General features: G+C 38.2%; 1 protein-coding gene across 1 annotated transcript; it reads left to right on the top strand.

Annotated features, from left to right (window-relative positions):
- The first annotated feature begins 4,845 nt into the window (after positions 1–4,845).
- CMAS (cytidine monophosphate N-acetylneuraminic acid synthetase) lies at positions 4,846–24,933 on the top strand. Its single transcript, XM_021690481.1, has 8 exons — positions 4,846–5,201; positions 12,148–12,290; positions 12,434–12,589; positions 17,933–18,066; positions 20,334–20,428; positions 20,791–20,962; positions 21,744–21,897; positions 24,335–24,933. Exons 1-8 carry the CDS (start codon positions 4,942–4,944, stop codon positions 24,523–24,525), a joined length of 1,305 nt encoding a protein of 434 aa, XP_021546156.1. The 5' UTR covers positions 4,846–4,941; the 3' UTR covers positions 24,526–24,933.
- Positions 24,934–25,497: the final 564 nt, after the last annotated feature.

Here is a 25,497-nt window from a genome sequence, read left to right as displayed (position 1 = left end):
CCACATTAAGCCACACACCTGAACATGTGCCCATGAAGTTCATCTTCTGTTCTGTTGCTAGCCAAAGCCAGTCCTGTCACCCGGAATTAGATCACATTTCCTGTGGTCTACTAAAGGAAAGGTAACAAGTCTTCCCTCTTTCTTCTGCATCAATAGTTTTTCCTTTTCCAACTCCCCTTGTCACCATGCAAAGATGCTATTATTTCCCACCTCTTAATCTAAGAAATAAAAGCCTCTTTTGGCTCTGTTTAACCTTTCCACCACTCTCCCTTTCCTCTTTTGTCCTTAGGCCAAATCTCTTTAGTTGCCTAGACTCACAATCTCCACCTCCCCTTCTCCCATTCCCTCTTTCCTCCAATCCAGTCAGGGGTTTGCCACCACCAAGCCAGTGGGCCTGCTGTCCTTAACATTACTAATGAGGCCACATTGCTAAATAGAACAATGTCTCTGTCTATATGGCCATCAGAGCATTTGTACAATTGACCACTTCTTCCTCCTCTGACACTTTTATTCATTTAGACTTCGGGCTTCCACACTGGTTTCCCTTCTCAATTTTAGCCATTCTGTCTCTTTTGCTGTCTCCTTTTCATGTCCTGAACTCCTACATGGTAGAGGTCTTCCAGGCTCAGTCTTTGGACTTCTTTTCCACCAACTTTTCATTTTAACTGATCTCCTCTGGTCCCCCTAGTTCCTTCTCTTTTCTATCCACCATCACCTGCTATATGTCATCTAGTATTACTGCTTTGTATATTTCTGTATGATGATGACTCCAAAGTTATACTTATCTCCTAGACCTCTCCTGTGAACTTCAGGCCATATACTCAATAGCCCACTTTTATATCTCTTGAATGTCTGATATGTGTTTCATACATGACATGTCAAGACAGAATGCCTAGTTTTGTCCCCTAAACTTGTTCTTTTGTAGTCTTTTGCATCTCAGTTAATAGCAGCTCCCTTCTGCTAAGGGTCAGACCAAACATCCTGCTGTCTGTCAGCAAATCCTGTTAGTTGTACTTTTGAGATACATTCAGATATTGAGCACTTTTCATCATCTTCAATGTATTTTTCCAGTGCCAGAAAATTACCTGATGCACAAAAGTCATGCAATAATGATTTGGTGAAAGAATGAATGAAATCAATTATGGCATATCCCTGCTCTCTATAACTTCTTTGGCAAAGCTTGGCCCATAATACCTTTCTGTGCTGTAATCTGGTCCACTGTTCCTCTCTATTCTCATGGTTTGCCACTAACCAACAAGTATCATGTGCCCCAGTTATAGTGACCTACTTCAAGTGTCCCATTTATCCTGCTGTTTCATTCCTCTGTGCCTCCCACAATGCTGTTCCCTCGGCCTAGAACATTCTTACACTTTAAAGAGTATTTCTTTCTTTTTTTTTTTAGATTTTATTTATTTATTTGACAGAGAGAGACACAGGGAGAGAGGGAACATGAGCAGGGGGAGTGGGAGAGGGAGAAGCAGGCTTCCCACTGAGCAGGGAGCCCGACGTGGGGCTCGATCCCAGGACCCTGGGATCATGACCTGAGCCAAAGGCAGACACTTAATGACTGAGCCACCCAGGTGCCCCAAGAGTATTTTGAAGTTATCACAGCAAACAGAGATCTTATTCTCACCTAAATACTTCTCCCTGTACTGGCCTACCTCAGCACATGCACTTCCGTCACTACACAAACCACACTCCACAGAGTTTGCCTGTCTTCCCTTCAGAATTCTAAGCTCCGCATCTTGGTCATCTCTGTTTGGTATTCCTAGCGTGCACCACAGCACCTGGCTTATGGAATGCAATGAACGGGAACAAGTGAATGAATGAAAGGACTCTACTGTGCATTGAGTGTGTTCATATACAGAAGCATAAAACAAGAGTTAATATGAAAATATATTCTTTCACTATAAATACGAACGAATTATTATTTGGCAGTAACACTTCACACTCATCTCTAAAGGAAGGATGAATCTGAATATTTGCTTTGAGGGTGGTTTATTTTTATTCCTCCAAACTAATCCAAAGACAAGCTAACATTTGTTTTTTCCTGGCACAATCATTCTTTCTCTTTAAAAAAGAAAAAAGTTGGGGCGCCTGGGTGGCTCAGTTGGTTAAGCGACTGCCTTCGGCTCAGGTCATGATCCTGGAGTCCCTGGGTCGAGTCCCGCATCGGGCTCCCTGCTTGGCAGGGGGTCTGCTTCTCCCTCTGACCCTCCCCCCTCTCATGTGCTCTCTCTCTCAAATAAATAAATAAAATCTTTAAAAAAAAAAATAAATAAATAAAAAAAAAAATAAAAAAAGAAAAAAGAAAAAAGTTATTGTGATAAGAACACTTAACATGAGGTGTATTGTCTTAAAATTTTAAGTGTGTGATACATTATTATTGACTATAGGTACAATGTTGTACAGCGGATCCCTAGAGTTTACTCAGCTTGCTTAACTGAAACTTTATGCCCATTGATTACACAGAAGAAAAGTACATTAAATAAGCATATTCTGATTTTACTGCAAGAATATTTATCAAAATTCCATGTGCCAGGGCGCCTGGGTGGCTCAGTTGGTTGAGCGACTGCCTTCGGCTCAGGTCATGATCCTGGAGTCCCGGGATCGAGTCCCACATCGGGCTCCCTGCTCGGCGGGGGGCCTGCTTCTCCCTCTGACCCTCCTCCCTCTCATGCTCTCTGTCTCTCATTCTCTCTCTCTCAAATAAATAAATAAAATCTTTAAAAAAAAAAAAAAAAAAAAAAAATTCCATGTGCCATATTTGGAACTAGATGAATTATTTTCCATTTTACTACCATCCTCTCTCTCTCTCTCTCTCTCTGTCTCCCTCTCTCTCCAGATTGAAATCAGCCAATTCTCAAGCTGAAACAAAATTGTATTGTAACAATACAAAGAATACAAAATGCTTTATTATCATAGGATTGCAACTATAAACAAAAGTATGTGTGGGCAGAGACTGGAAAAGTAATATGAAATGCAACTCACTGACATTTACTGGACACATACTCTGACCCACACATTGTTCTAGATGCGATTACAAAGAAGGAACAGTCCCTCTCCTGGAGCAGTCCACGATCTCACAGCATTTACGCAAATCACTATTGATAAGTTACATTGGTGGCATTTGTTCTGTCCCCAGCTTAAGGACACCCGTGTGCCACTGGAGTCAATCTACCGAGGTGTTGGTGGCCCAGTAGGCTTTATGGGTCTCTAGGGAATTACTGTGGAGAATGGCAACTGTATTATTAGTGGGAACTAAGGTTGTTACTGAGGTAGAGAGGAAAAAAAAGTTTTGGTGTGTAAGAAGCAGATGTCCTTCTCACGTGGTTACCAAAAAAAAAATCAGTGTTGGTGTCTCTGAAGCACAAGAACAGCAAGCGTTCTATTCAAAGAGCCAGTGAGGGGGTGGGGGGCACAAACTGACCATTTGGCCTAGAGCTCTGGAATGGTTCTTGGAGCATATCTCCCATCTCCAGGTCTGCACTGATATCTGTTTACAGCTGTCCTTTCCCATATCTGTCAGCGCAGCACCTTCTCCCGGAACCAGTCCCAGCAAGGGTTGGTCCATCAGCTACCTCACAGGCAAAGGGATGTGAAGGGCCCCCAAAAGGGCCAAAACCTGAGAAGCATAAAGGCCTTTTTACCCTCCTTGAAAAGAAACAGCAATGCCATATCCCATGCCTTCTGGGTGTGTTAGTCTCTACCAGACAAGGAGCCTCTCTATTTCTAGATACAGGCTTGCAAAAGTGGTGAAAGACAAAATACGTGTTAGGTCAGAGACACTTTCCCAAAAATCTATAAAAAAGAGATTGTGTGTGCATGTGTATACATGCCTTTGAGCTTCTTGGTGGATCAAGAGGTTTAAATGATACCATCAGGGCTCTTTCTCTCTTCTCCCTGCATGTCTTGGCACAGCTTTTTTTCAGTCTCCCAGCCCATTTCAGAACAGCAAACACCTCATCCCCCCTCCCTCATCCTCCCCTATAGTGTTCTTAGTACCCAAAAACTCAGCAAGAGAAGGATCCTTTCTTCCCCAGAGTCTCTGGGAAGGATTCCAATGGGCTCTGCTTGGTCACATGCCTGTCCCTAGACCACAGCTCTGTTCAGGAAGATGAGATACTATATCCACCAGCTTGGGTCACACACCCACCTCTGCAATGTAGAGGATGTGAGTGAAAGCTCCCCCAGATGATAGAGGTAACAATTTCTAAAAGGAAGAGATTTATAGCAAATAAAACAAAATTACAAGAACAACAACAAAAAAATAAGAATAGGTGATTACTACACTGTAAGGGAATAGTCAAGGTTGACTTCCAAGTTTTCGATGCTAGATGTTCGGTAATCTTGATAGAAAAGGCAGATGTAGGAGCAGTTTGAGCCCATATGGAGAGTTGAGTTTTTTTAATGTTGAGTGGAAGGTGCCTGTAGGACATTTGAATGAGGTAACCTCTTGGGAATAAAGAGTCAGGAACATAGCAGAAAAATATACAATTATAATTTTAAATATAAGATTGATTCGTGTTAGGGTGCATTTGAGTGTGCAGTGGGAAACCCACTACATTTCTTAAGTGGAGAAGTTCTTTACCAAAAAATCTATAATCTACGTTGCCTAGTTTAGAAATCTCCGTATAATATCAACCCCCTCCCCCCAGAAGCTGCACTTCTTTCCAGTTAACCGTGGACTCTCACCGCTTGACGTGGGTTTGGGGTCGCTCTGCCAGAGCCTACTTGGCCTACTGGACCCAGGCGAGAGGGCCGCGGACTACACTTCCCGGCGTGCCTCGTTGAGGGGCGGCCCGTAGAGGAGGCGGAGCCAGGGCCAGGAACAGCCACCCCCGCGAGTGGTCGGGCGGGGAGATCGGGCGGCGCCGAGCTGAGGTGGCGAGAGAAGAGCTCCCGGATGTGGAGAAGCTGGGGAGAAGGCGTGGGAGGAAGATGGACTCGGTGGAGAAGGGGGCCGCCACCTCCGTCTCCAACCCGCGGGGGCGGCCCTCCCGGGGCCGACCGCCGAAGCTGCAGCGCAACTCCCGCGGAGGCCAGGGCCGAGGTGTGGAGAAGCCCCCGCACCTGGCGGCGCTAATTCTGGCCCGGGGCGGCAGCAAGGGCATCCCCCTGAAGAACATTAAGCACCTGGCGGGGGTCCCGCTTATTGGCTGGGTCCTGCGTGCGGCCCTGGACTCGGGGGTCTTCCAGAGGTGCGCATGTGCGAGAGTGGGCGGCGCGGCCTGGGTGGGGGTCGGAACCGGGAGCCGGGCCGCTGGAAGGGCTGGGGCTTCCAGGGCAATTGCTCTTGGAAGGGGTGTGCAAGATCCGGGGTGTCTGGGCCCCGGTTGAGAGCGCGGGGAGGAAGTGCTCCAGCTTCTTCCTTGTTCCGTAGCTGTTAATAGTCTTGACCTGGGACAGTTCCTGTCCCTGCCCTTGAGAATGCCTTCCGTAAAAGGGGAGATTTCCCCTTTTCAGCCGTCTCTGCCGCCCGGGTTGACCTCACAGGATAAAGTAAAGGAGGCCACCCCCTGTGAAATGTCTGTGGCAATATGTGAACTCTTGTAGACAGAGGCCAATTAGGGCTCCCCTGTTGCTTAGCCTGTGATAACCACTTGGTGCCGATCGATTAGGGGAGGCATCAGGTTCATGAATGGAGTGAGGTGTCAAGGCTTTCTAGTTTCAAGCTCAGCTTGGAGATCCCTTTCTGACCTTTGAAAAATACTCCAAGCTATCTGCCTGTGAGTCAGCACAATCTAGAAAACTACCTACCTTTGTACATAGGTAAGAGATAGTGAGGAAACGTACAGCAGGCTGTTTTATGATATGCTTATAAATGGTTTTATTATATCTTTGGAACCTCGTCTGCCCTAAGACAGTTTTAATTGTGCATCATTCAGAGACATTGCCATATGCCATTTTGGGCAGGGGTGACAAGCTGATGTCATTCATTAAAGAAGAGAGAGAGAATTTAGTGCCGGGAATGAGTTTACACATAGTAACTTCACCCTAATTATGCTTGAATTTGTTACTGTGGAAAGTAAATTATTTTAACTTTTTGATGTTTGGGTTTTGGTTCTTAAAGAGATGATTGTTTTGGAGCATATTAATTGCCCACATTAATATATGGGTTTATGATTTTCATTTAACTAGTCTTGTTTAAAGAAAGACACTCCAAAAGTACGAATTTACTAATTTTCTTAATGTTTTAATCCAAAGGAAGCCCTGGGTGGAGCGAGTTAAATAGGGGTGGGCACCCAGAAGATAACACTAATGTAGCAATGTAATAGGAAGTGTGCAAAGGAGAGATAGGGAAAGCCTTGGGAATTTGGTTCAGTTCAGTAAACATTTACTGGCCCTAATTTCTGCCATACACATCCAAGGAAACATCAAGATGAAATGACATGGTTCTTGTCCTTTTGGGGCTTACAAACTTTTGGACATTTTTTCACCTTTACAAAGAGTGCACACTGGGGAGGGGGCGGGGAAGACTGGAAGAAGGTGCATCCAGGCAGCAGTGATATGCCATTTTTGTGAAATGAAGTAGAGATCAAAAATCACTTTCACAGTAAATTAAGAACAAAACTCATTTACAACTCTTTGTTTGGTTGCATGTCAGGAAATCCCTTTCAGCCTGGCTTAACAAAGAAGGGTAAGGCTTGTTCAGATACAATGAGATTCAGAGGCTAAAATGATTCATTCATTCAGCAAATATTTATTGACCATCTACTATGTGACTGGCACTGTACTATGTCCTTAACCAGAGGTGATAGCAGTAGCAAGTCAGTCCCTAGTCTCATGGAGCTGGGGACTGGCAAGATACAAACAGTGTATACTCCATTTGGTGGTGATAAATATTTTCAAGAAAAATAAAGCAGGCTAAGGGAATGGTGCCCTCTGTCACCAAAATCCTCCATATCTTGGTTCTTCTAGATAGGCTTTCCCTTTATGGTGTCAGGTGATTGTGCTGAGAACTGCAAAACTCTCAGCACATAACGACTTGTCCAAACTCTAGTATGGTTCCCAGCAGCGTAAGGCCATGCTTCTAGGATGATCCTAGCCCCCCTTAAAATGTCTGAGAAAGGTCAGTGCTGCCAGGAGAATTTACTGTTTGTTTTAGGGACCACCTGGTGACATGCAGATCGCCTCTAAACCCCCTCTCAGAACAACTATTTTTGAAAGCTTATAATTATGAACCCCTTCTCCATCCTTTGGAATGTAAATATACCACCCAAAACTGTCTCTTTGAAATGCAAACATCCTAGTAGATAACTCTCATTCCTTCCCAGTCCCTGTAGGAGAATTAAAGGCCTAAATTCGATGAGCACCTTGCTTCAACTTGCACCTTGCCACCCATCATAAAGTTAGAAGTGTGTTTCTCCTCCGGATAAGCACCAGTTAACAAACCCAGACGGCCTAGTCACATGGACTAACCCTCTCTATCACCCTCTCAGTACCTTTTCCTTTAACATACTCTAGCCTTTAAGAAGTCTCCAGCCTTTGTTTTGGGGAATTTGAGTTCAGCCTACTGCCATAGTTAACAAATCAAAGCTGCTCTTTCTGCTTTAGTATCCAGCTTGGTTTACCCCTTTATTTTACTCCTTCCAGGTTTAAGTGTAACCAAAAGAGTCTCTTTGGGTCCCCAGTGCTTGTATTGGTACAGTTTAGCTGCCTCTTCCGCTCTTGGAGCTGGTGATGGAACACCCCCTGAAGCACCATATGACAGTTCCATCAAGAGAAAAATTGGAATATGATTACCAAATGGGAGTTGATGCTGAGAGTCAAAACCCAACAAATAGCCTTATTGCAGACATAGGAGATTTTGCTACGAAATGATTGGAAAATATATGTTATATATTAAGCAGTGATTTTCCTGCTTCCATTTATTAAAATGCATTTGTACAAAATCCATGAACGAATAAATGATTCCTGAGAACGTTTTCTGTACCAGTTTTATTTAATACATCTAGACTAGAGTATAAGCATCTTGACAGTTGGAATGGTATTTTATACTTCAAGCCATCTATGGTATCTGTTCCTATACTAATAATAGTAATTGGAAGAAATAAAACCAGTATTTTCCTTACCAGCAAAATGAGCATAATCGGTCTGACTCTGCCTTCTCAAACTTAGAATATTGTGTAATGAAGTGATTTTCCTCTGTTTAGTTTGCATAGCTGTTTGCTATGTGGCATCCTTTCTAAGGATCTGGAAAGTTCGACTAAAAAGGTAATAAAAGGGACTAGCACCACTTCCTCGGTGAAGTTTTTGCTGATCCCCTCTGTGACAAGTAACTGTGCCTTTGTTTTCCGCACAGAGCAGCAGTGTCCAGACCTTCTTTTAGTGCATGCACTGTGTAGCGAGGTAAGGTCACAGACCCTGGAGTCAAACTGTGGATCTGAATTTCTAGCTTCACCACATGTTAACTGCAACTTTGGGTAAATCACCTAACGTCTGTGCCTCAGTTTCCTCATCTGCAGAATGGACTTAAATATCCACCTCATAGGCTTGCTGAGGAGATTAAGTGAGGTAGTATATATACAGCCCTTAGAGTGTGTCTGCCATATGGCATGTGATCTCTCCTTGACATTCTCCCCTCATATTGAAGGTTTTTTACAATTTTCATCTCTTCCATGGGCCACAGTTTCCTTACGTGTAAAATGGGAAAGTTATAATTATCTGCAGAATTCTTCCTAATGCTAACATGCTTTGACCTTGAAGAGTTAATGGAATTGTGTCTTTACTCTCTATTTCCGGGGTCCACCAACTTTTCTGTAAAGGGCCAAATACTAGATATTTTAGACTTTGCAAGCCAAATGGTCTCTGTTGCTTAGCTCTGTTGTATGTTGTGAAAGTAGCCATAACAATACATAAGTGAATGAGCATAGCTGTATTCCATTAAAAGTTTATTTATGAAAACAGGCAGGCTGTGAGCCAGATATAGCCTGGGATGACGCTTGCTCTACTGGGTTGAAGAGGTTCTTGTGAGCAGGTACTCTTACTTATCTTGGTATGCTTAATGTATTGGAACCTGAATTAAAATGTGTTGATTTGGATTTAATTGATTTATTCTGAAGCTACAGTCCATGTTTGGAGCAACTTTGCTGCCCCTCATCTTCCCACTTTCTTTCTTTGATAAATATTTACCCTACAAAGGAATTGAAGAAAATTGCGCTGCCTGATTGTGTGTTTCAGGGCTAGAAGATGCTTTGGAGATTATTTTGTTCAAAACCGTGATTTATTCGTTGAGACCGATTTTTCTGGCCTGCTCAGAGTCAAAGCTAACAATACTTCCAAGGTTGCTAACTTTGCATACTACTTTGGATAGTTAGCAGTTGAGAAAAATGCTAAGACAATTTTTTTCATTTGGTAAGAAGTTATTGTTAGAGGTGAGTTTGTAAGAGCTTGATTGCAAAGGTGGTTCAGTGCTGTTAGTAAACCTCAGAACAAATTGATTTTGTAAATGTTGCCTAAGACACTTGTGGAGAAAAAAAAAAAACATGAACTTCAGTTTCATTTGTAGGGTGTGGATTTGTGATTAATGATAAGCCTATGCTGTGTTATCCTTAAAATGGCACTTTATGATTTGAAATAATATTCACAGGCATCAGGGTTGATATTCCTGTTCGTCCTGTTAGATGGAATATGACTTCATTTGAGGCTAAAGCCATTAGCATTAGGCTTTGACATTTACTCTGTACTTGATTTTACATTTTATTAGGCCTGTTTATTCACTTGCTCATTCTTCCTTTTTGCCCGCCCTCTTCTCATTCCTCTAAGCCAAAGGAAACCATCTGCTTACATAGCCCCTTTAATAAATGATGTTCATTGTATTTTAAGTCTACATATTTTCATACATATAAATTAGACATTTGGACCTTTGAAGTTCTGAAAGCAGTTTTCCTTCCAACAGAGTCTGTGAGGATTAAATGAGACCATGTATGTGTTCCTTTATTACCATTCCTATTTTATTATTTTGGATCGCTAACATGTATTAAATGTTTATTGTGTGTTGTGGTTTGTATTTAATCCTTATAACAATGGTATGAGGTAATTACTATTATTATCACCTGTATTTTTTTTTTTTAAATCACATGCACTTTACTAAAAATTGAGGCCTAGGGAGATGATGGATCTTGCCTAAGGTCATATATAGCTAACATGTGATGGAGCTAGGATTTGAACCCATTCCTTCAGATCCCATGCTGTTAACCATTTAATGTTTCATTTATTAACACATATAGATTGAGCATGTTATGTAGCAGGCACTATAAAAATACTTTGTAAAAAATAAAGCATTGTAGAGAAGTTAGGCATTGCTTCCTTACCTCTCTTTCCTTGATGGTTTAGAGTATTATAGTACTATGTTGACCTCTGTCTCTACCAATAGGCTAAGAACTGAAAGTTTCTCAAGAAAATGGACTGCATATCTCCAGTGTCCAAAGTAGGACCTGAAACATAATAGGCACTCAGTAAACATTTCATGAATGAAGAAATGAATGAATGATAAAAGGGGGGGAAAGAAGAAAAGCAAACCTCTTCCAAAAGCTCTGTTATTTTTTATCTACCTTTTAAGCATTTCAAATATATCACCGAATCCTGTGGTATTGAATTTTCATTACAGAAAATCAGGATAATAAAGTAAACGACATCAGTAATTTATTTCAATTAGTGACATAAATTAGATGTCAAAAGACCATTTCTTTTGCTTTTACAGTTCACTTTTTACTGTATTTACCATCTTACCATCCTGCCTTCACCTTCTCATTTTTAAAACTAGGTTTTCATTGGTACTTCACTTTGTTATGTACCTTTGACTATGATATTTCTCCAGTAGAAAATCTGCCCCCAAATAGTTCAGATTTCAAGATGGGGGAAAATAGGGGCTTCTGTGTTCTGCCTTGCCCAGAGTGACGGTAAATGTGAGACATCTGATCCCTAGCCAATGGCTCATCTTGTTTACTAAGCTTTAAAAAAAAAAAAAAATTTAGGGGGATTACTGACTAGATTTAAATCCTCCTTCTGCAAATATTAAAGGGAAGAACGGAAATTAATAAGTAAAATCTGGAGATGTTAGAAATTTTTTTGGTATTCAGTAAACTTCTGTCTCCAAAAAAAAAAATGTTTCTTTAGTTTCTCACTTTCTTTTCACTCTTGGCAACTGAGCATAGACATCTGAAACATGCAGTTCCTCTTACCCCCAGTAGATGTTGAATGAAGACGATAAAAAAAAAAAATGCATATGCCAAAGAGTGTAAGTCATTAAACTGTCTTTGTGTAATATCACTAATAAAACATTGTGGCTAGAGGAATAGTCACATCTTTTGTTTCTAGCAAGGGGAACTTGTAAAGGTCCAGGAAACTTAACTTCAATAGAGACTAGTACACTTCCCCAAAGTAGCATTTTACTCATAGTCATCATCTTAGAAAGTCTAAATGGTGAACCATGTAAGATGTGGTGAAAGGTGCAGTCAAGTTAAACTTCCCAGAGTCCATCAAGTCATGTTCTCCATGTCTGTAATTGTTGTCAATGGCTATACCTCCATCAATTCTGTGTTCATATATTTATACCCATTATTGGCAAACAAGAGAGTTGGATTATCTGATTATTTTGAGTCCAGATCTAGGCATTTCGTCGCTTCTAAGATTGAAATTCTGTCAGCTTCATGGTCTGACTAATACAAATCCATTTTTTTCTTAGCAAGTATATTAAAATTCTTCACACAGTAATTTGGATTTGAACGGGGAATAAGAAGCAGGATCTTCTTTATATCCTTTAGATTTTAACTTCTAGCACTACTATTTTACTTAATATACCAGTAGCCTTAAAAATACCAAGTGTCATTTTTTCTAATTTTATAAAACTATATCTAGGGCTACATAAATAATGTAAGACCTAAGACAATACAAATACAAGTATTTTTATATGTAAACAAATACTATATCTGGTGCTGTATTTTTATTCAGACACAGTATAGTTTATATACAAATACAATTCTTTAAATTTTATATTACATTAGATCTGTAATTTTTTTTGATGGCATAAAAACTATCCTAACATCAGTAAGTTGTATTTTGGGGTTGCAGAGCTCCTTTTTATCTTTACTGGTTTCTTTGAATGATTTGGCTTGTTATATTTATTTCTTAATATCTATACAGTGTATGGGTTTCAACAGACCATGATGAAATTGAGAATGTGGCCAAACAATTTGGTGCCCAAGTTCATCGAAGAAGTTCTGAAGTTTCAAAAGACAGCTCTACCTCACTAGATGCCATCATAGAATTCCTTAATTATCACAATGGTATGCATTTGATAGTTTATTCAAAATTTTATGTAATTTCCAACTTATTATTTCATAAGACTTGTTTTCACATTTGAATTTAAGATCTTTGTATTCCTTGCAAAGAACTTTGATGTCCTTTTCATTTGTTTTGTTTTTTTAAGAGGTTGACATTGTAGGAAATATTCAAGCAACTTCTCCATGTTTACATCCAACTGACCTTCAAAAAGTTGCAGAAATGATTCGAGAGGAAGGATATGATTCTGTTTTCTCTGTTGTGCGACGCCATCAGTTTCGATGGAGTGAAATTCAGAAAGGAGGTAATCTGTTATATATCAGTCTTGATTTTAGCTTTTATGGAGAATCAGCTTTTTCATATGTAAATATTCTTTAAGAATGAAGGGAGCAACACGTGATTATTAACTGTAGTAGGTAATGACATTAAAATCAGTTCTAAGTCTTGTGATTATTTAGACAGGACAGACCAAATTCCCTGCTTTATTTTTTACAGATGGACATTTTAACATTCTATTTGCCTTCTGAGGCAGGCATGTCATTTTTCTAGATGTGAAATATTTTATGTTTGTTCCAGACTTGCTTGGTAAACTCCATATAAATCATATTAGGATCATGGGGATAGAAGTCTACCAAAAAGTTCTGGAGGACCTCAAGAATGAATTGTGGAATTGCTTCCCAAAATATGTGACTCTGATGTAAGAAAACTTCCACAGTATTTAGCAGGAGCCTGATTTCTAGCTAGCTAAACTAGTAAAATATTGAATAAAGAATAGGATGACCCGTGTTGAATGGAGCACTGGGTGTTATACGCAAACAATGAATCATGGAACACTACATCAAAAACTAATGATGTACTGTATGGTGACTAACATAACGTGATAAAATAAAATTTAAAAAAAAAGAATAGGATGACCAACAAATAGGTAAATGTTGTAACATACGTAAGGAAAGGCAGTTTGATTTCTGTTAGGTGCTCTGACATTTGTTGAATAATAGGGCAGCTGGCTTAGTTGTCTCTAACAAATGTGTGATTTAAAGGAGACAGTAAGGAAGATGCAATGAAACTGGAGACAGCGCAAAAAAGAGCAAGTAAGAGGATAAAGAAGGGCTGAAAATAAGATTCTTCAATCTCAAAATATGAATGTTACACAATCCAATGAAATATATCAGTAAATACACTTACAGATTGATTTCATTCAGTCAATATTTATTGTCTTCTCTGTGCCAGGTTCTGTGTTAAGCTATGTATTTTAACTTTGAACTTAATTGCCAAGTCTCAGAAATTCTGATTTCTGAGGAAATAGTTTCTAGGAAGGCTCTATTAAAGCTTAAAAAACAAATTTTTGAAGCAAATCAAGGAAGCCCAGTGTTAAACTGAATATTGACTATATGATTAAAGTTCAAGAAGCTCAAAAAATATGTTAAATAGATGACAAAGCCATAAAAATTAGATCCATAAGGAATTTTAAGAAAATTAGAAATGTTTGAATAAATATCTTTTAATATCGAGAAGTGAACACTAGAGACAAGAGCTTTGTCTTGTCGTATATTTTCTTAGAACCACTATGAAACAAAATGCTATTGATGAACAATGGCTCTAACCCAGAGTGGTATTTCTTGTGAGTCTATTCTTATGTCCCTGTTTATAAAATCACTAAAAGTGCTACTGGATTAATCAGTACTTGAAAAATTATTCCATTTTATATTGTATAACTTTTTGTATTTTTTTTTAAAGATTTATTTATTTATTTGAGAGAGCGAGAATGAGAGAGAGAGAGAGAGAGTACATGAGTGGGGGAGGGTCAGAGGGAGAAGCAGGCTCCTCGCTGAGCAGGGAGCCCGATGCAGGACTCGATCCTGGGACTCCGGGATCATGACCTGAGCCGAAGGCAGTCGCTTAACCAACTGAGCCACCCAGGCGCCTTAACTTTTTGTATTTTTGTCCACACTAGAACCTTACCATCTAATATAGTAGCCTCTAGCACTGTTAGCACTCGAAATGTAGTTAGTCCAAATTGAGATATGCCTTAAGTGTAAAATACATATTGGATTTCTAAGATTAGTGTGAAAGAAGTATATGCAATATCTCATTAATAATTCTTACATTTATTACATGTTAAAAAAACATTTTAGATACATAGGGCTAAATAAAATCTATTATTACAATTAATTTCACTTCCTTTTACTTTTTTAAAACTGTAGCCATTAGAAAATTTAAAATTATGTATGTGGCTCACATTATATTTCTATTCGACAGCACTGCTCTAGAGATTACACTTTGCACCTTAGTTTGTTATAGTCTACCTGAATTTATATTTTCACAAATAATTAAGAAGCTAACAATAGTAAATTTCTATTTAGCCCCTGCCTTTTGTACTGTTATTGTCACGTAATCTATTTCTGTATATATTATGACCCAAGATACATTGTTGTTCTATTTATTTTAAACAGTTAATGGTACTTTAAGTTATTTTAAAATAGTCATTTATCTTCACCTGCATGTTTACCTTTTTTTGTTAGTCTTCATTTCTTACCACTTACATGTGCTTCTGTCTTACAGCATACATCTATTAGTAACAGCTCCTCTCAGCTTTTGTCCATCTAAAAATGTCTATAATTCACCCTTATTTTTAAAGGGCATTTTCATTGAATATAAAATTTTGGTTTGCCTTTTCTTTCTTTCAGCATTTTTTTTTTTTTAAAGATTTTATTCATTTATTTGAGACAGAGAGAATGAGAGAGACAGAGAGCACATGAGAGGGGGAAGGGTCAGAGGGAGAAGCAGGCTCCCTGCCGAGCAGGGAGCCCGATGCGGGACTCGATCCCGGGACTCCAGGATCATGACCTGAGCCGAAGGCAGTCGCCTAACCAACTCAGCCACCCAGGCGCCCTCTTTCTTTCAGCATTTTAAGATTGCATCTTTAAGATATTACTCTTTTGAAGATCCATCATTAACATGTCATTTCATTATTTTCTGCCATCCATTGTTTCTTAAAAGAAATCAGCTTATTATTCTGATCATTGTTTCTCTAAATATAATGCCTTTTTTTCCCTCAGGCTGCTTTTAAGATTTTTCCCTTTATCTTAATTTTTCATAGTTGACTCCAATTTGTATTGCTGTGGGGTTTTTTATGTTTATCCTATTTAGAATTCTCTGAACTTCTCATATCTCTAGGTTGATATCTGTCATTAGTTTGCAAAAAATCTGTGCCATTATCTCCAAATATTTCTTCTGCCACATTTTCTCTCTCCTCTCTTTCTGGGACTCAGATTTAAGTGTATCTTAAACAATTTTATGGAGTCCACATGTCTCTCACAGTCTGTTCTGTATTGTTTGTTGATTTTTCTCTCTGTGCTTCATGTTGAGTAATTTCTGTTGACACATTTGAGTTCATTGATCATTTCTTCTGACTTGTCCAGTGCACTATAAATGCTGTCCAGTGAATTATTTCAGATATATGTGTTTTCCATTCTGGAATGTGTATTGTAGCTATTTTTTAGAGATTCTGTTCTCTGTTGAAATTCTCCATCTTTTTAAATCTTTTCCTATAATATCTTTAATATATTTATGATAGTTATTTGAAAATCCTCGATTGCGGGTTCTGACATCTGGGTCATTTATAGTTCTGTTTCTACAACTGTTTTTCTCTAGTTATGGGTAATGTATTTCTGCTTCTTCATAATGACTCGTATTTTGTCACATTCCTGACAGAGATTAGAGTACAGTTGACCCTTGAACAACACGGGTTTGAGCTGCATGGGTCCACTCATACACAGTGTTTTTCAATAAATACAGCACAGTACTGTAAATGTATTTTCTCATCCTTATGATTTTCTTAACAGCACTTTCTTTTCTCTAGCTTATTTTATTGCAACAACACAATACATGTAATATACAAAATATGTGTTAATTGACTATGTTATTGGTAAGGCTTCTGGTCAACAGTAAGCTCTTTGTAGTTAAGCTTTGGGGGAATCAAAAGTTATATGTAGATTTTTGACCATGTGGGGGGTTGGCACCCCAGCCCCTGCATTGTTCAAGGGTCTGTATATATTCTTTTCCTCCAGGGAGGTCATACTCCTTCTTCTCTCAGAAACATGGGATATGGAGCCAGTCACTTTGATCCAGTTAGGAGTTGTGCTGGGTTTGAGCTTTAGTTTCACTTTACCTCTTAGTGCAGGTGTCTTGCCAGGAGATGGATCTTGTATGTATTGCTGATAACCCCAGGCTAACAGGACTTTGGGATTTAAGCACCAGAAAACTATAATGATCTCTCCCTGCCTTCCAGCCCATCCCTAGCTTCTTGTGCCACAGCACACTCGGCAAACGTCCTGCAGGGGAATAATTGGGTGGCAAGACCTAGCTCTGTGTTTGGGCTCTTGTAGAAGCCAATCTGTGATTCTAGTCCACAGGGCCATTACAAACTCTTCTGGTTTCTCTTTACCCCAGCAGAGTCCCTCTGCCTATGCCCGGTTTGATCCTTCTTTCCCTTCTTCCTCAGATGCAGCAAATATCCCCAGAGAGAAGCAGCCACTGATCCTTGTTCACTTAGGAAAGACTTGCCCCTCTCATTCCTTTTCTTCCTTCAAAGTACCACTTGAATGAGTTTGTTTATTGCCTATCTCCACCACTAGATTGCACACTACACGAAAGTGGAGAGTCGTATTCACTGCTATGTATCCCGTGCCTGTAAAACTATACCATATGTAGCTATTCAATGTACATTTGCTGAGTATTTTTCCTGGATTATATCAAACACTGATGGACTAGGACTGAAAAGAGGATGGTTTAGTTAGGGAAGTAAATAGAAGTTATTTCTAGAAGCCATTACTCACATAAGTGACAGCTAAAAGTAGAATCAAAAAGATTCTGAACAATCACCAACTTTAAACACACACACATATACACACACAGAATCATGCATGCATGTCAATACACATCCATAAACACAGTTTTGGGAAAAAAACAGTGAAAAGGCAAGAGGATCCCTATTTACCAGTACTGAGGGCTTCGTTTGTTACATTATGTTATAATCACTAACATTGATGTTGCTGAGCCTTCATTACCAAGAATAGTAATAAGTAAATATTATTTATTATTATGCTTAGTATATTTTTAAATTATTGGTAAGAATATGTAATATACAAACATTTTTATCAATATAAAAGTCTCAATAATTTAATGAGGAAATCTTCAGTTTTCTGTAATAATTCTATGAAAGTAATTTCTCAACCACATTGTATAAACACATACATTGTATTCCTATAGTAGCAAATAATGAGAAATATATTAAAATATTCAAATAAGGATACTTTATGACAAGGTCAGTCCTTTTGAAGCTGCCTTAAGGTTGCCTTGATGTCCTTCCAGAACCTTGTATTTTTAAAAATGCCTTAAAAACTTCAATTATTCAGAATTCCTCTGTAAAATACTTTATTTTTCTATGATTAGATAATAATTATTAAACAATTAATGAATATTAAAGATAAATCAGCATCATTAGAGATTTTGTTCCTTTAAAAATCCATTTATTTATTGAGATAGAAAAATATTTTACAGTTTCAGCTTATTTATTTTTGAAAATTACTAAATGAATACTCAGTATTCAAAGCAACATAGACTTACTATAGCTTTTTGCTTTTAGTTCGTGAAGTGACTGAGCCTCTGAATTTGAATCCAGCTAAACGACCTCGTCGACAAGACTGGGATGGAGAATTATATGAAAATGGCTCATTTTATTTTGCTAAAAGACATTTGATAGAGATGGGTTATTTACAGGTTTGTGCCTTCATTTTGCAAAAATCTTTTAAACCTTTTTATATGTATAGCTCAGTTCTAAGGAAGACATGGTATAGTTCATAAAGGAAAGTATCAGTTTCTAGAAGAAAGGCAGTAACTGATAAGATTTATCATCTGAGGCACTTATCCTGTAGGCTTACAATAAACTAATCTTTGGAATCCATTCAGTGAATAAGCAAGGAATTCTGCTACAACTAGGAAATAAATCAGATATTGAATGTTGTATACATGTCCTGATTTTCATTTTATTCCATTCAAATTCTGTTTTTAATCTATGGTTTGTTACTGTCAGGTTTGGTTGTACAGTTGAATAAAAATCGATTGCTTTTAAAAAGAGACAAAAAAACATCGTGGATGTGGAAGATCACCAAGCTGGGTGTCAGGAAAGCCAGGATATAGTTCTCTATCTCTAACTATGTGGCTTTGAATATACATTTTATCTGTTCTGAATCTCATTGCTCTCATTTTAAAATAAGGGGGTTGGATGTCTCTCACATCTTTAGAGCCTACATGGTTACATCATAAACTACTTGTTCCTTTTAGTTAATAGCAGTTATTTATTCAGCCCTTACTATGTACCAAGGACTGTACAAAACACTTTTACATAGGTTATATCATGTCATCTGCATAGCAGTGGAATAAAGTAGACATTCCTGGTAGTGATACATGCTACAACATGGAGGAACCTTGAAAACATCGTGCTAAGTGAAAGAGTCCGTCACAAAGGACCATTTATGGCATGTTCCATTTTAATGAAATCTTCAGAATAGGGAGATCTATAAAGACAGGAAGTGGTTAGTGGTTGCCTACGGACAAGGGGAGGGGAGTGATTGCTACTGGGTATGGAGTTTATTTTGGTGAAAATTTTCTAAAATTGGATTGTGGTAATGGTCGCAAAACTCTGTGAATATGCTAAAAGCCACTGGATTGCACTTTAAATGGGTAAATTTTATAATATGTGAAGTATATCTCAATAAAGCTTTAAAAAAAAAAAAAGTAGACATTCCTGGCCCAGTTTTATAGAGGAGGGAATGGCTGCTTTGAAAAAAGGAAGTAATTGGCTCAGGGTAGTAAGTGGTACTGTTGGGATTTGGATTCAGATCCTTATTGTTACTCAAAATCAGCATTTAAAAAAAAACCCTCTACTCGCTATAGTAAAAATTCTAATGTGACTCATGCTGTGAGGTAAAAGGATTTTTAACAATCATCTGGCAGTATATTGGCAAACTGTAGACTGTTTAGTTAAGTTTGAGTATTCAGGAAAATTAGGTTTGACACACATAGATAGCGCCCTTTCCAAACTCTTTGCTAAGGGGACTGTTATTTGACGCTTTCCTAAAGTGTGGAGAACAATGAAGTATCTCATCATAAGATTTATGAAGAGACTGACAATTCTAAAAAATGAAATTTTCCAGTAATTGATTTTGACGTTCAAATTATCACAGTCATAGGAAAGGTCTCCCCCTTTGCCCCCAGGCCCCAGGATCAGGAACTTATCCCTCCCTTTGCTCACATGTGATCCAGACAATTATTGTCCACTCCCACCTGTAGTTCAGGGATCTAAAACAATTCTTTTATTTTTTTCAAGATTTTCTTTATTTATTTATTTGACAGAGAGAGACACAGCAAGAGAGGGAACACAAGCAGGGGGAGTGGGAGAGGGAGAAGCAGGCTTCCCGCAGAGCAGGGAGCCCGATGTGGGGCTCGATCCCAGGACCCCGGGATCATGACCTGAGCCGAAGGCAGACGCTTAACAACTGAGCCACCCAGGCACCCCGACAATTCTGTACAATAGATAATACAGTTATTTTTCCCTCCCTATCTTGCCACTTAGTTGCAAATTGGAACATAAGTTCTGAAAATCTTTATACTGCTCTGGATGATGAGGGGAGAGACTATCAGAAAAAGGGGATACAATTAGGGGATTTCTAGAAAATTTCCTTGTCAAAATATTGGACGATGTGTATTTCTGCTTTTTTCAGTCTTCAAATAGAAATCTACTTGAAGAAAAATGGGAAGCTTGTACTATGTAGATAGAATTGGAAAAATATTATGGTGTATGGTTTGAATATATAGGAAACAAAAAGCTTTTCCCTCAAAAAATTGTTGAATGTCACTCATTTTACCGGGTTATTTATTTTTCTCAGTATTGTAGAAATGAATTCATTGTTCTGTATTATAATAAACATTTTGGTATTATGAATTAATGTTAAAAACAATACTCATGGTATTTATACCGTCTTTAGGGTGGAAAAATGGCATATTACGAAATGCGAGCTGAGCACAGTGTGGATATAGATGTGGATATTGATTGGCCTATTGCAGAACAAAGAGTATTAAGGTAAAAAGAAGACTTGCACAGCCTTTGCACTGGACCCTGACATGTGGCATTTTCTAGATACTAATTTTTGATATTCCAAACATTTAGGATCTTTGCAATTAGTCGGTTCATGTGAGGAAGACATACACATAAAATATGCCTATAGATGGCTTATTCAGTAACTTGAGAAACACATAGCCTGGTTAGACCACTCTACTCAAAGGTCTCGCACTGGAAGCTGAGGTGTATATGTGATGTAAATGTGAAGGGTCATGTTTGGATAACTGAGTGGGAATGGTTATTAAGTGTACTGGTGTTAGCCATTTGAGAGGGAGTGATTAGTATTGCACTTGTACTCAGAGGTCTATTTTGGTTTCTTTTAGATATGGCTATTTTGGCAAAGAGAAGCTTAAGGAGATAAAACTTTTGGTTTGCAATATTGATGGATGTCTCACCAATGGCCACATTTATATATCAGGAGACCAAAAAGAAATAATATCTTATGATGTAAAAGATGCTATTGGGATAAGTTTATTAAAGAAAAGTGGTATTGAGGTATGTGCCCCCTGAATATAGTGATGTTTTTTAAGATGATGATTCAGGGTCAAAGAACATGTGAGGGAAATAAGAGATTTAAATTTTTAGTATTCTCTATTAAAATGTCTGAAATTTAGCCTTCACATGCCTAGAAAATTGTCATACTTTTATTCTTAGATGAATAAAATTAGGAATTTGTCAATCAGCACATAATATTTCTTGGTTATGCAGTAAGTATAAACACATTATTTTTAAATAGGAACCATCTAGCAATTCCCATAGGATCGTTCAACAAGAAAAATTTCATAAAAAACAGGTATCAGCATTTAGAAAAAAAAAAATCTTGTGGATTCCTAAGATGTAGCTTATTCTTATTGAAAATTTTAATTCAAAGTAACTTATTTTCAAAAATGAAAGCTAAGATAATTTCTTATAATTCCCTAGAAATCTTAAGTATATGTTCCAAAGCAGCACAAGTGATAGGTTGTAGGCTTTCCTCTGGATAAATCGAATTATAGGAGAATCTTAAGTTAGTATCAGACAATGTATATTTTTTAACCTGCAGATAGGATCCTTCCCACTGTAGAAAACAGTGTCTTTTACCTTTATTGGACTATTAGAAAATGTTGTAAAGATTGATCATTTTGCCTGTGATTTTACTTAATTGGTCCTTCAGAAGGCCACTCATTTGTGACTCATATTATTTACCAGGTGTTATTTTATTTTTATTAGGAAATACCTGTTTATTTATTTTCTCATTTGCCCTTTCTTTCTTTCTTTTCTTTTTTTATTTTTTAAGGTGAGGTTAATTTCAGAAAGGGCCTGTTCAAAGCAGACACTCTCTTCTTTAAAACTGGATTGCAAAATGGAAGTCAACGTACCAGACAAGCTAGCAGTTCTGGATGAGTGGAGAAAAGAAATGGGCCTGTGCTGGAAAGAAGTGGCGTATCTTGGTTGGTATCTTATTATTCAGCCATCATAAAGTGGACCAGGATTTTTTTTTTTTAAGAAATAGAGAAATAAAAAAGAAAATTCCCAAGATTTTCATAATTGTAGAGAAATAGGAACTCTCTACACTACTGAGGAAGGTACTAAATTTCTGGAGGTTAGTTTGATAGTCCCTATCAGTTGTATCCTAGTAGAATGATTCCTGACACAGGCTTTTGAGTCAGACCACACCTGACTGGCCAGTTTGGGTAAGGTAAGCCTTCATTTCCTCCCCTGTAAACTGGAAATGTCAAGAGTGCCTGTGTCATAGGTCTGTTGGAGGAAGCAATGAGATAATCTGGGTAAAGCACTTAGCAGATTCCCCACATATAGGAAGTACACTCTGGATGATGTCTGCTTTCTTAAAATGTCCCTAGTTTTAACTCTTAAGTTCCAACTCCAGGAAGGAAATTGGACAAATGTGCTAATAATGGAGGAAAAAAAAAAAGAAGAGCCCACTTAAATATCCTGCAAACATAGAATATCCACAAAATGGAATGCTCTGCAACCATGAAAGCCAGTGCTGTAATCTGTATCGACAGGGTCAGATGTCACAAGGTTGTCACGTTGGCATTTAGCAGATATGCTATGTGCAGGCTTGGGGTTGGTTGCTGGGACTTACTGCTGCCAGATCTTGCAGTCTGATATGTACATTTTAGATATTAATGACAAGTTATTAAAATACATATAACCTAAGCCATGCATGAAATAAGTAGTTACAAGGGTAATATGGGCCTCCAAAGAAGCAGCACAGAAATGCTTTGGGAGCAGGTCATCTGAAGACTTCAGGACTAGCCTTTGAACCGCATGCAAAGATTCAGTGAAGAATACTACAGAGCCCTTGATAGAAAATGATCCAGTTTTTGTAAGGAGAAAACAGTTTTAGTGGAACAAATTCCAGGTATACTAAGTATCTGTGCGACCCTCAGTGAGCTTCTCCAAGCCTTGGTTTTCCTATTTATAGTATAAACACAAATCAAACTTTATAAGGCTATTGGAAAGAAAATTGAAAATAATATAGAATACCTGGTAGAGTGCCTGCAGGTAGTAATAATAGTGTGTATCACTTATATCGGTAAAATTATGTAAGCGCATATGCCAAAATACAGTGATTATCCATAAATAGTGGTAATTAAGATGATATTGATTTGGTTTTTGCCTTGACTTAAAAAAAAATGTTTCTACCAAGAATATGCATTACTTACATAATATTAAAAAAAAAAAACTATAAAAAGCAGAGGCTAGAAAACAAGAAAATAGAGAATAGACTTCAAATTTTAATTTAAAATCAGAGCACTATTTAGCATGGGTCACATAAATGTATGAAAATGTTTTCCTGGGGCACCTGGGTGGCTCAGATGGTTAAGCATCTGCCTTCAGCTCAGGTCATGATCCTAGGGTCCTGGGATCAAGCCCCACATTGGGCTCCCTGCTCAGCGGGGAGCCTGCTTCTCCCTCCCACTTCCCTTGTTTGTGCTCTCTCACTCTCTCTGTCAAATAAATAAAATCTTAAAAAAAAAAGAAAAAGAAAATGTATTCCTTAAAAATACCAACACTTATATAGGTAAATTTTACGAAATACAGCTTAGTTTCAGGGGTAGATTATGCAAATTAAATACTTGAATTTTCATCATCTTTCAGTGAAAAAATTCAGATTTCAATACATTTAATCATTTAAAAATTTTCACTAGATAAATGTGGAACAGATTTAAAACAAATTCTTTTTTTAATGAGCATTTTATTAGTAGTAGTTGGTCTATGGTATAATAATAATTATACTCAGAATGGAGAATCTGAGGTACTGGGTGCTTCTGAAATTCATCCTATCAACACAAAACAGAAAGGGGGAGAGCAGGGCAGGTGGAGAAAGGGTGTAGTTTTGTCAGTTAACTCTTAAGTTCCAACTCCAGGAAGGAAATTGGACAAATGTGCTAATAATGGAGGAAAAAAAAAAAGAAGAGCCCACTTAAATATCCTGCAAACATAGAATATCCACAAAATGGAATGCTCTGTGGAGCATGAAAGCCAGTGCTGTAATCTGTATCGACAGGGTCAGATGTCACAAGGTTGTCACGTTGGCATTTAGCAGATATGCTATGTGCAGGCTTGGGGTTGGTTGCTGGGACTTACTGCTGCCAGAGCTTGCAGTCTGATATGTACATTTTAGATATTAATGACAAGTTATTAAAATACATATAACCTAAGCCATGCATGAAATAAGTAGTTACAAGGGTAATATGGGCCTCCAAAGAAGCAGCACAGAAATGCTTTGGTATTCTTATATGCAGTGCTTGAGGTCTTGCTGAAGCTACCAGAATTACTTACTGGTTGCTGTTTGCGTTATTAGAACTAAGTATGTTTCGTGTCCTTAAATACTCACGCAGTGTTTCTTTTACTTGCTAGGAAATGAAGTGTCTGACGAGGAGTGCTTGAAGAAAGTGGGCCTAAGTGGCGTGCCTGCTGATGCCTGCTCCACCGCCCAGAAGGCTGTTGGATATATTTGCAAATGTAATGGTGGCCGTGGTGCCCTCCGAGAGTTTGCAGAGCACATTTTCCTACTAATGGAAAAGGTTATTAACTCATGCCAAAAATAGAAATTAGTGTAATGTTAGGAAAGAAAGTATACAGCCTTCTTCAGCCACCTTTATTTTTGATTAAGTACAATTCCATGTTGTAATGTTACAGAGAGTGTGATTTGACCTGTGATGTATCTTAATATATTTTAAATCAAAGTCTTCTCAAATTGTCACTCCCAAAACCTTCTACGAAATAATTGTGCTCTACTTTTCTCTTTATGCAAGATAATTATTTAGAGATTAATACAGTCTTTCTCAGATTTTTAGTAAATGCAAGTAAGAACATCATCTAAATTGACTTTGTATTGTACCCTGTTAAACTGTGTGTTTGTGTGCTTTTAATGATGCTGAGATTTTATTTATTTGGGGACATTGTGTCTGGTAAGACATGCCCTTCTATTAATTAATAAAATTACATTTCACAAACTTGATGAAAACTGTCTTTTTTTTTTTTTTAAGATTTTATTTATTTATTTGAGAGAGAGAGAGCCCAAGAGGGGGTAGGGTCAGAGGGAGAGGCAGACTCCCTGCCGAGCAGGGAGCCCGATGCGGGACTCGATCCCGGGACTCCAGGATCATGACCTGAGCCGAAGGCAGTTGCTCAACCAACTGAGCCACCCAGGCGCCCAATGAAAACTGTCTTGTTGCTATAGCAGGGATTTACCAAAGATTCCTGATTTCCTTTAAACGCTGACCATATAGTCAGCATGAGAAACAAGCCACTAAGTACCTGGCAGAAGGCATCTGCTTGTACTTTAGGTGTGTGTACGTATAGTGGCCACTCCATACAAATACAGATCTCCAAAGAAATTCATATGTTGCAAAGATTGTACATTGGTTTGGAGTAAATCATTTGCAGTTACCTCTGAGGTCATGGTAATTTTATATACAAAATTTGCTACTACTACAATTTTATAGCCACCACAAAGCACTCTCCTATCTGGGTAAATCCCAAGAATGGAGCTTTATCTCATAAATGTGGACTTTTAC

This window comes from Neomonachus schauinslandi, chromosome 5 (assembly GCF_002201575.2).
Source record: "Neomonachus schauinslandi chromosome 5, ASM220157v2, whole genome shotgun sequence".
Classification (NCBI taxonomy): domain Eukaryota; kingdom Metazoa; phylum Chordata; class Mammalia; order Carnivora; family Phocidae; genus Neomonachus; species Neomonachus schauinslandi.
The sequence above is the reverse complement of the archived record's forward strand: the minus strand, read 5'-3'. Positions and strand labels throughout refer to the sequence as shown.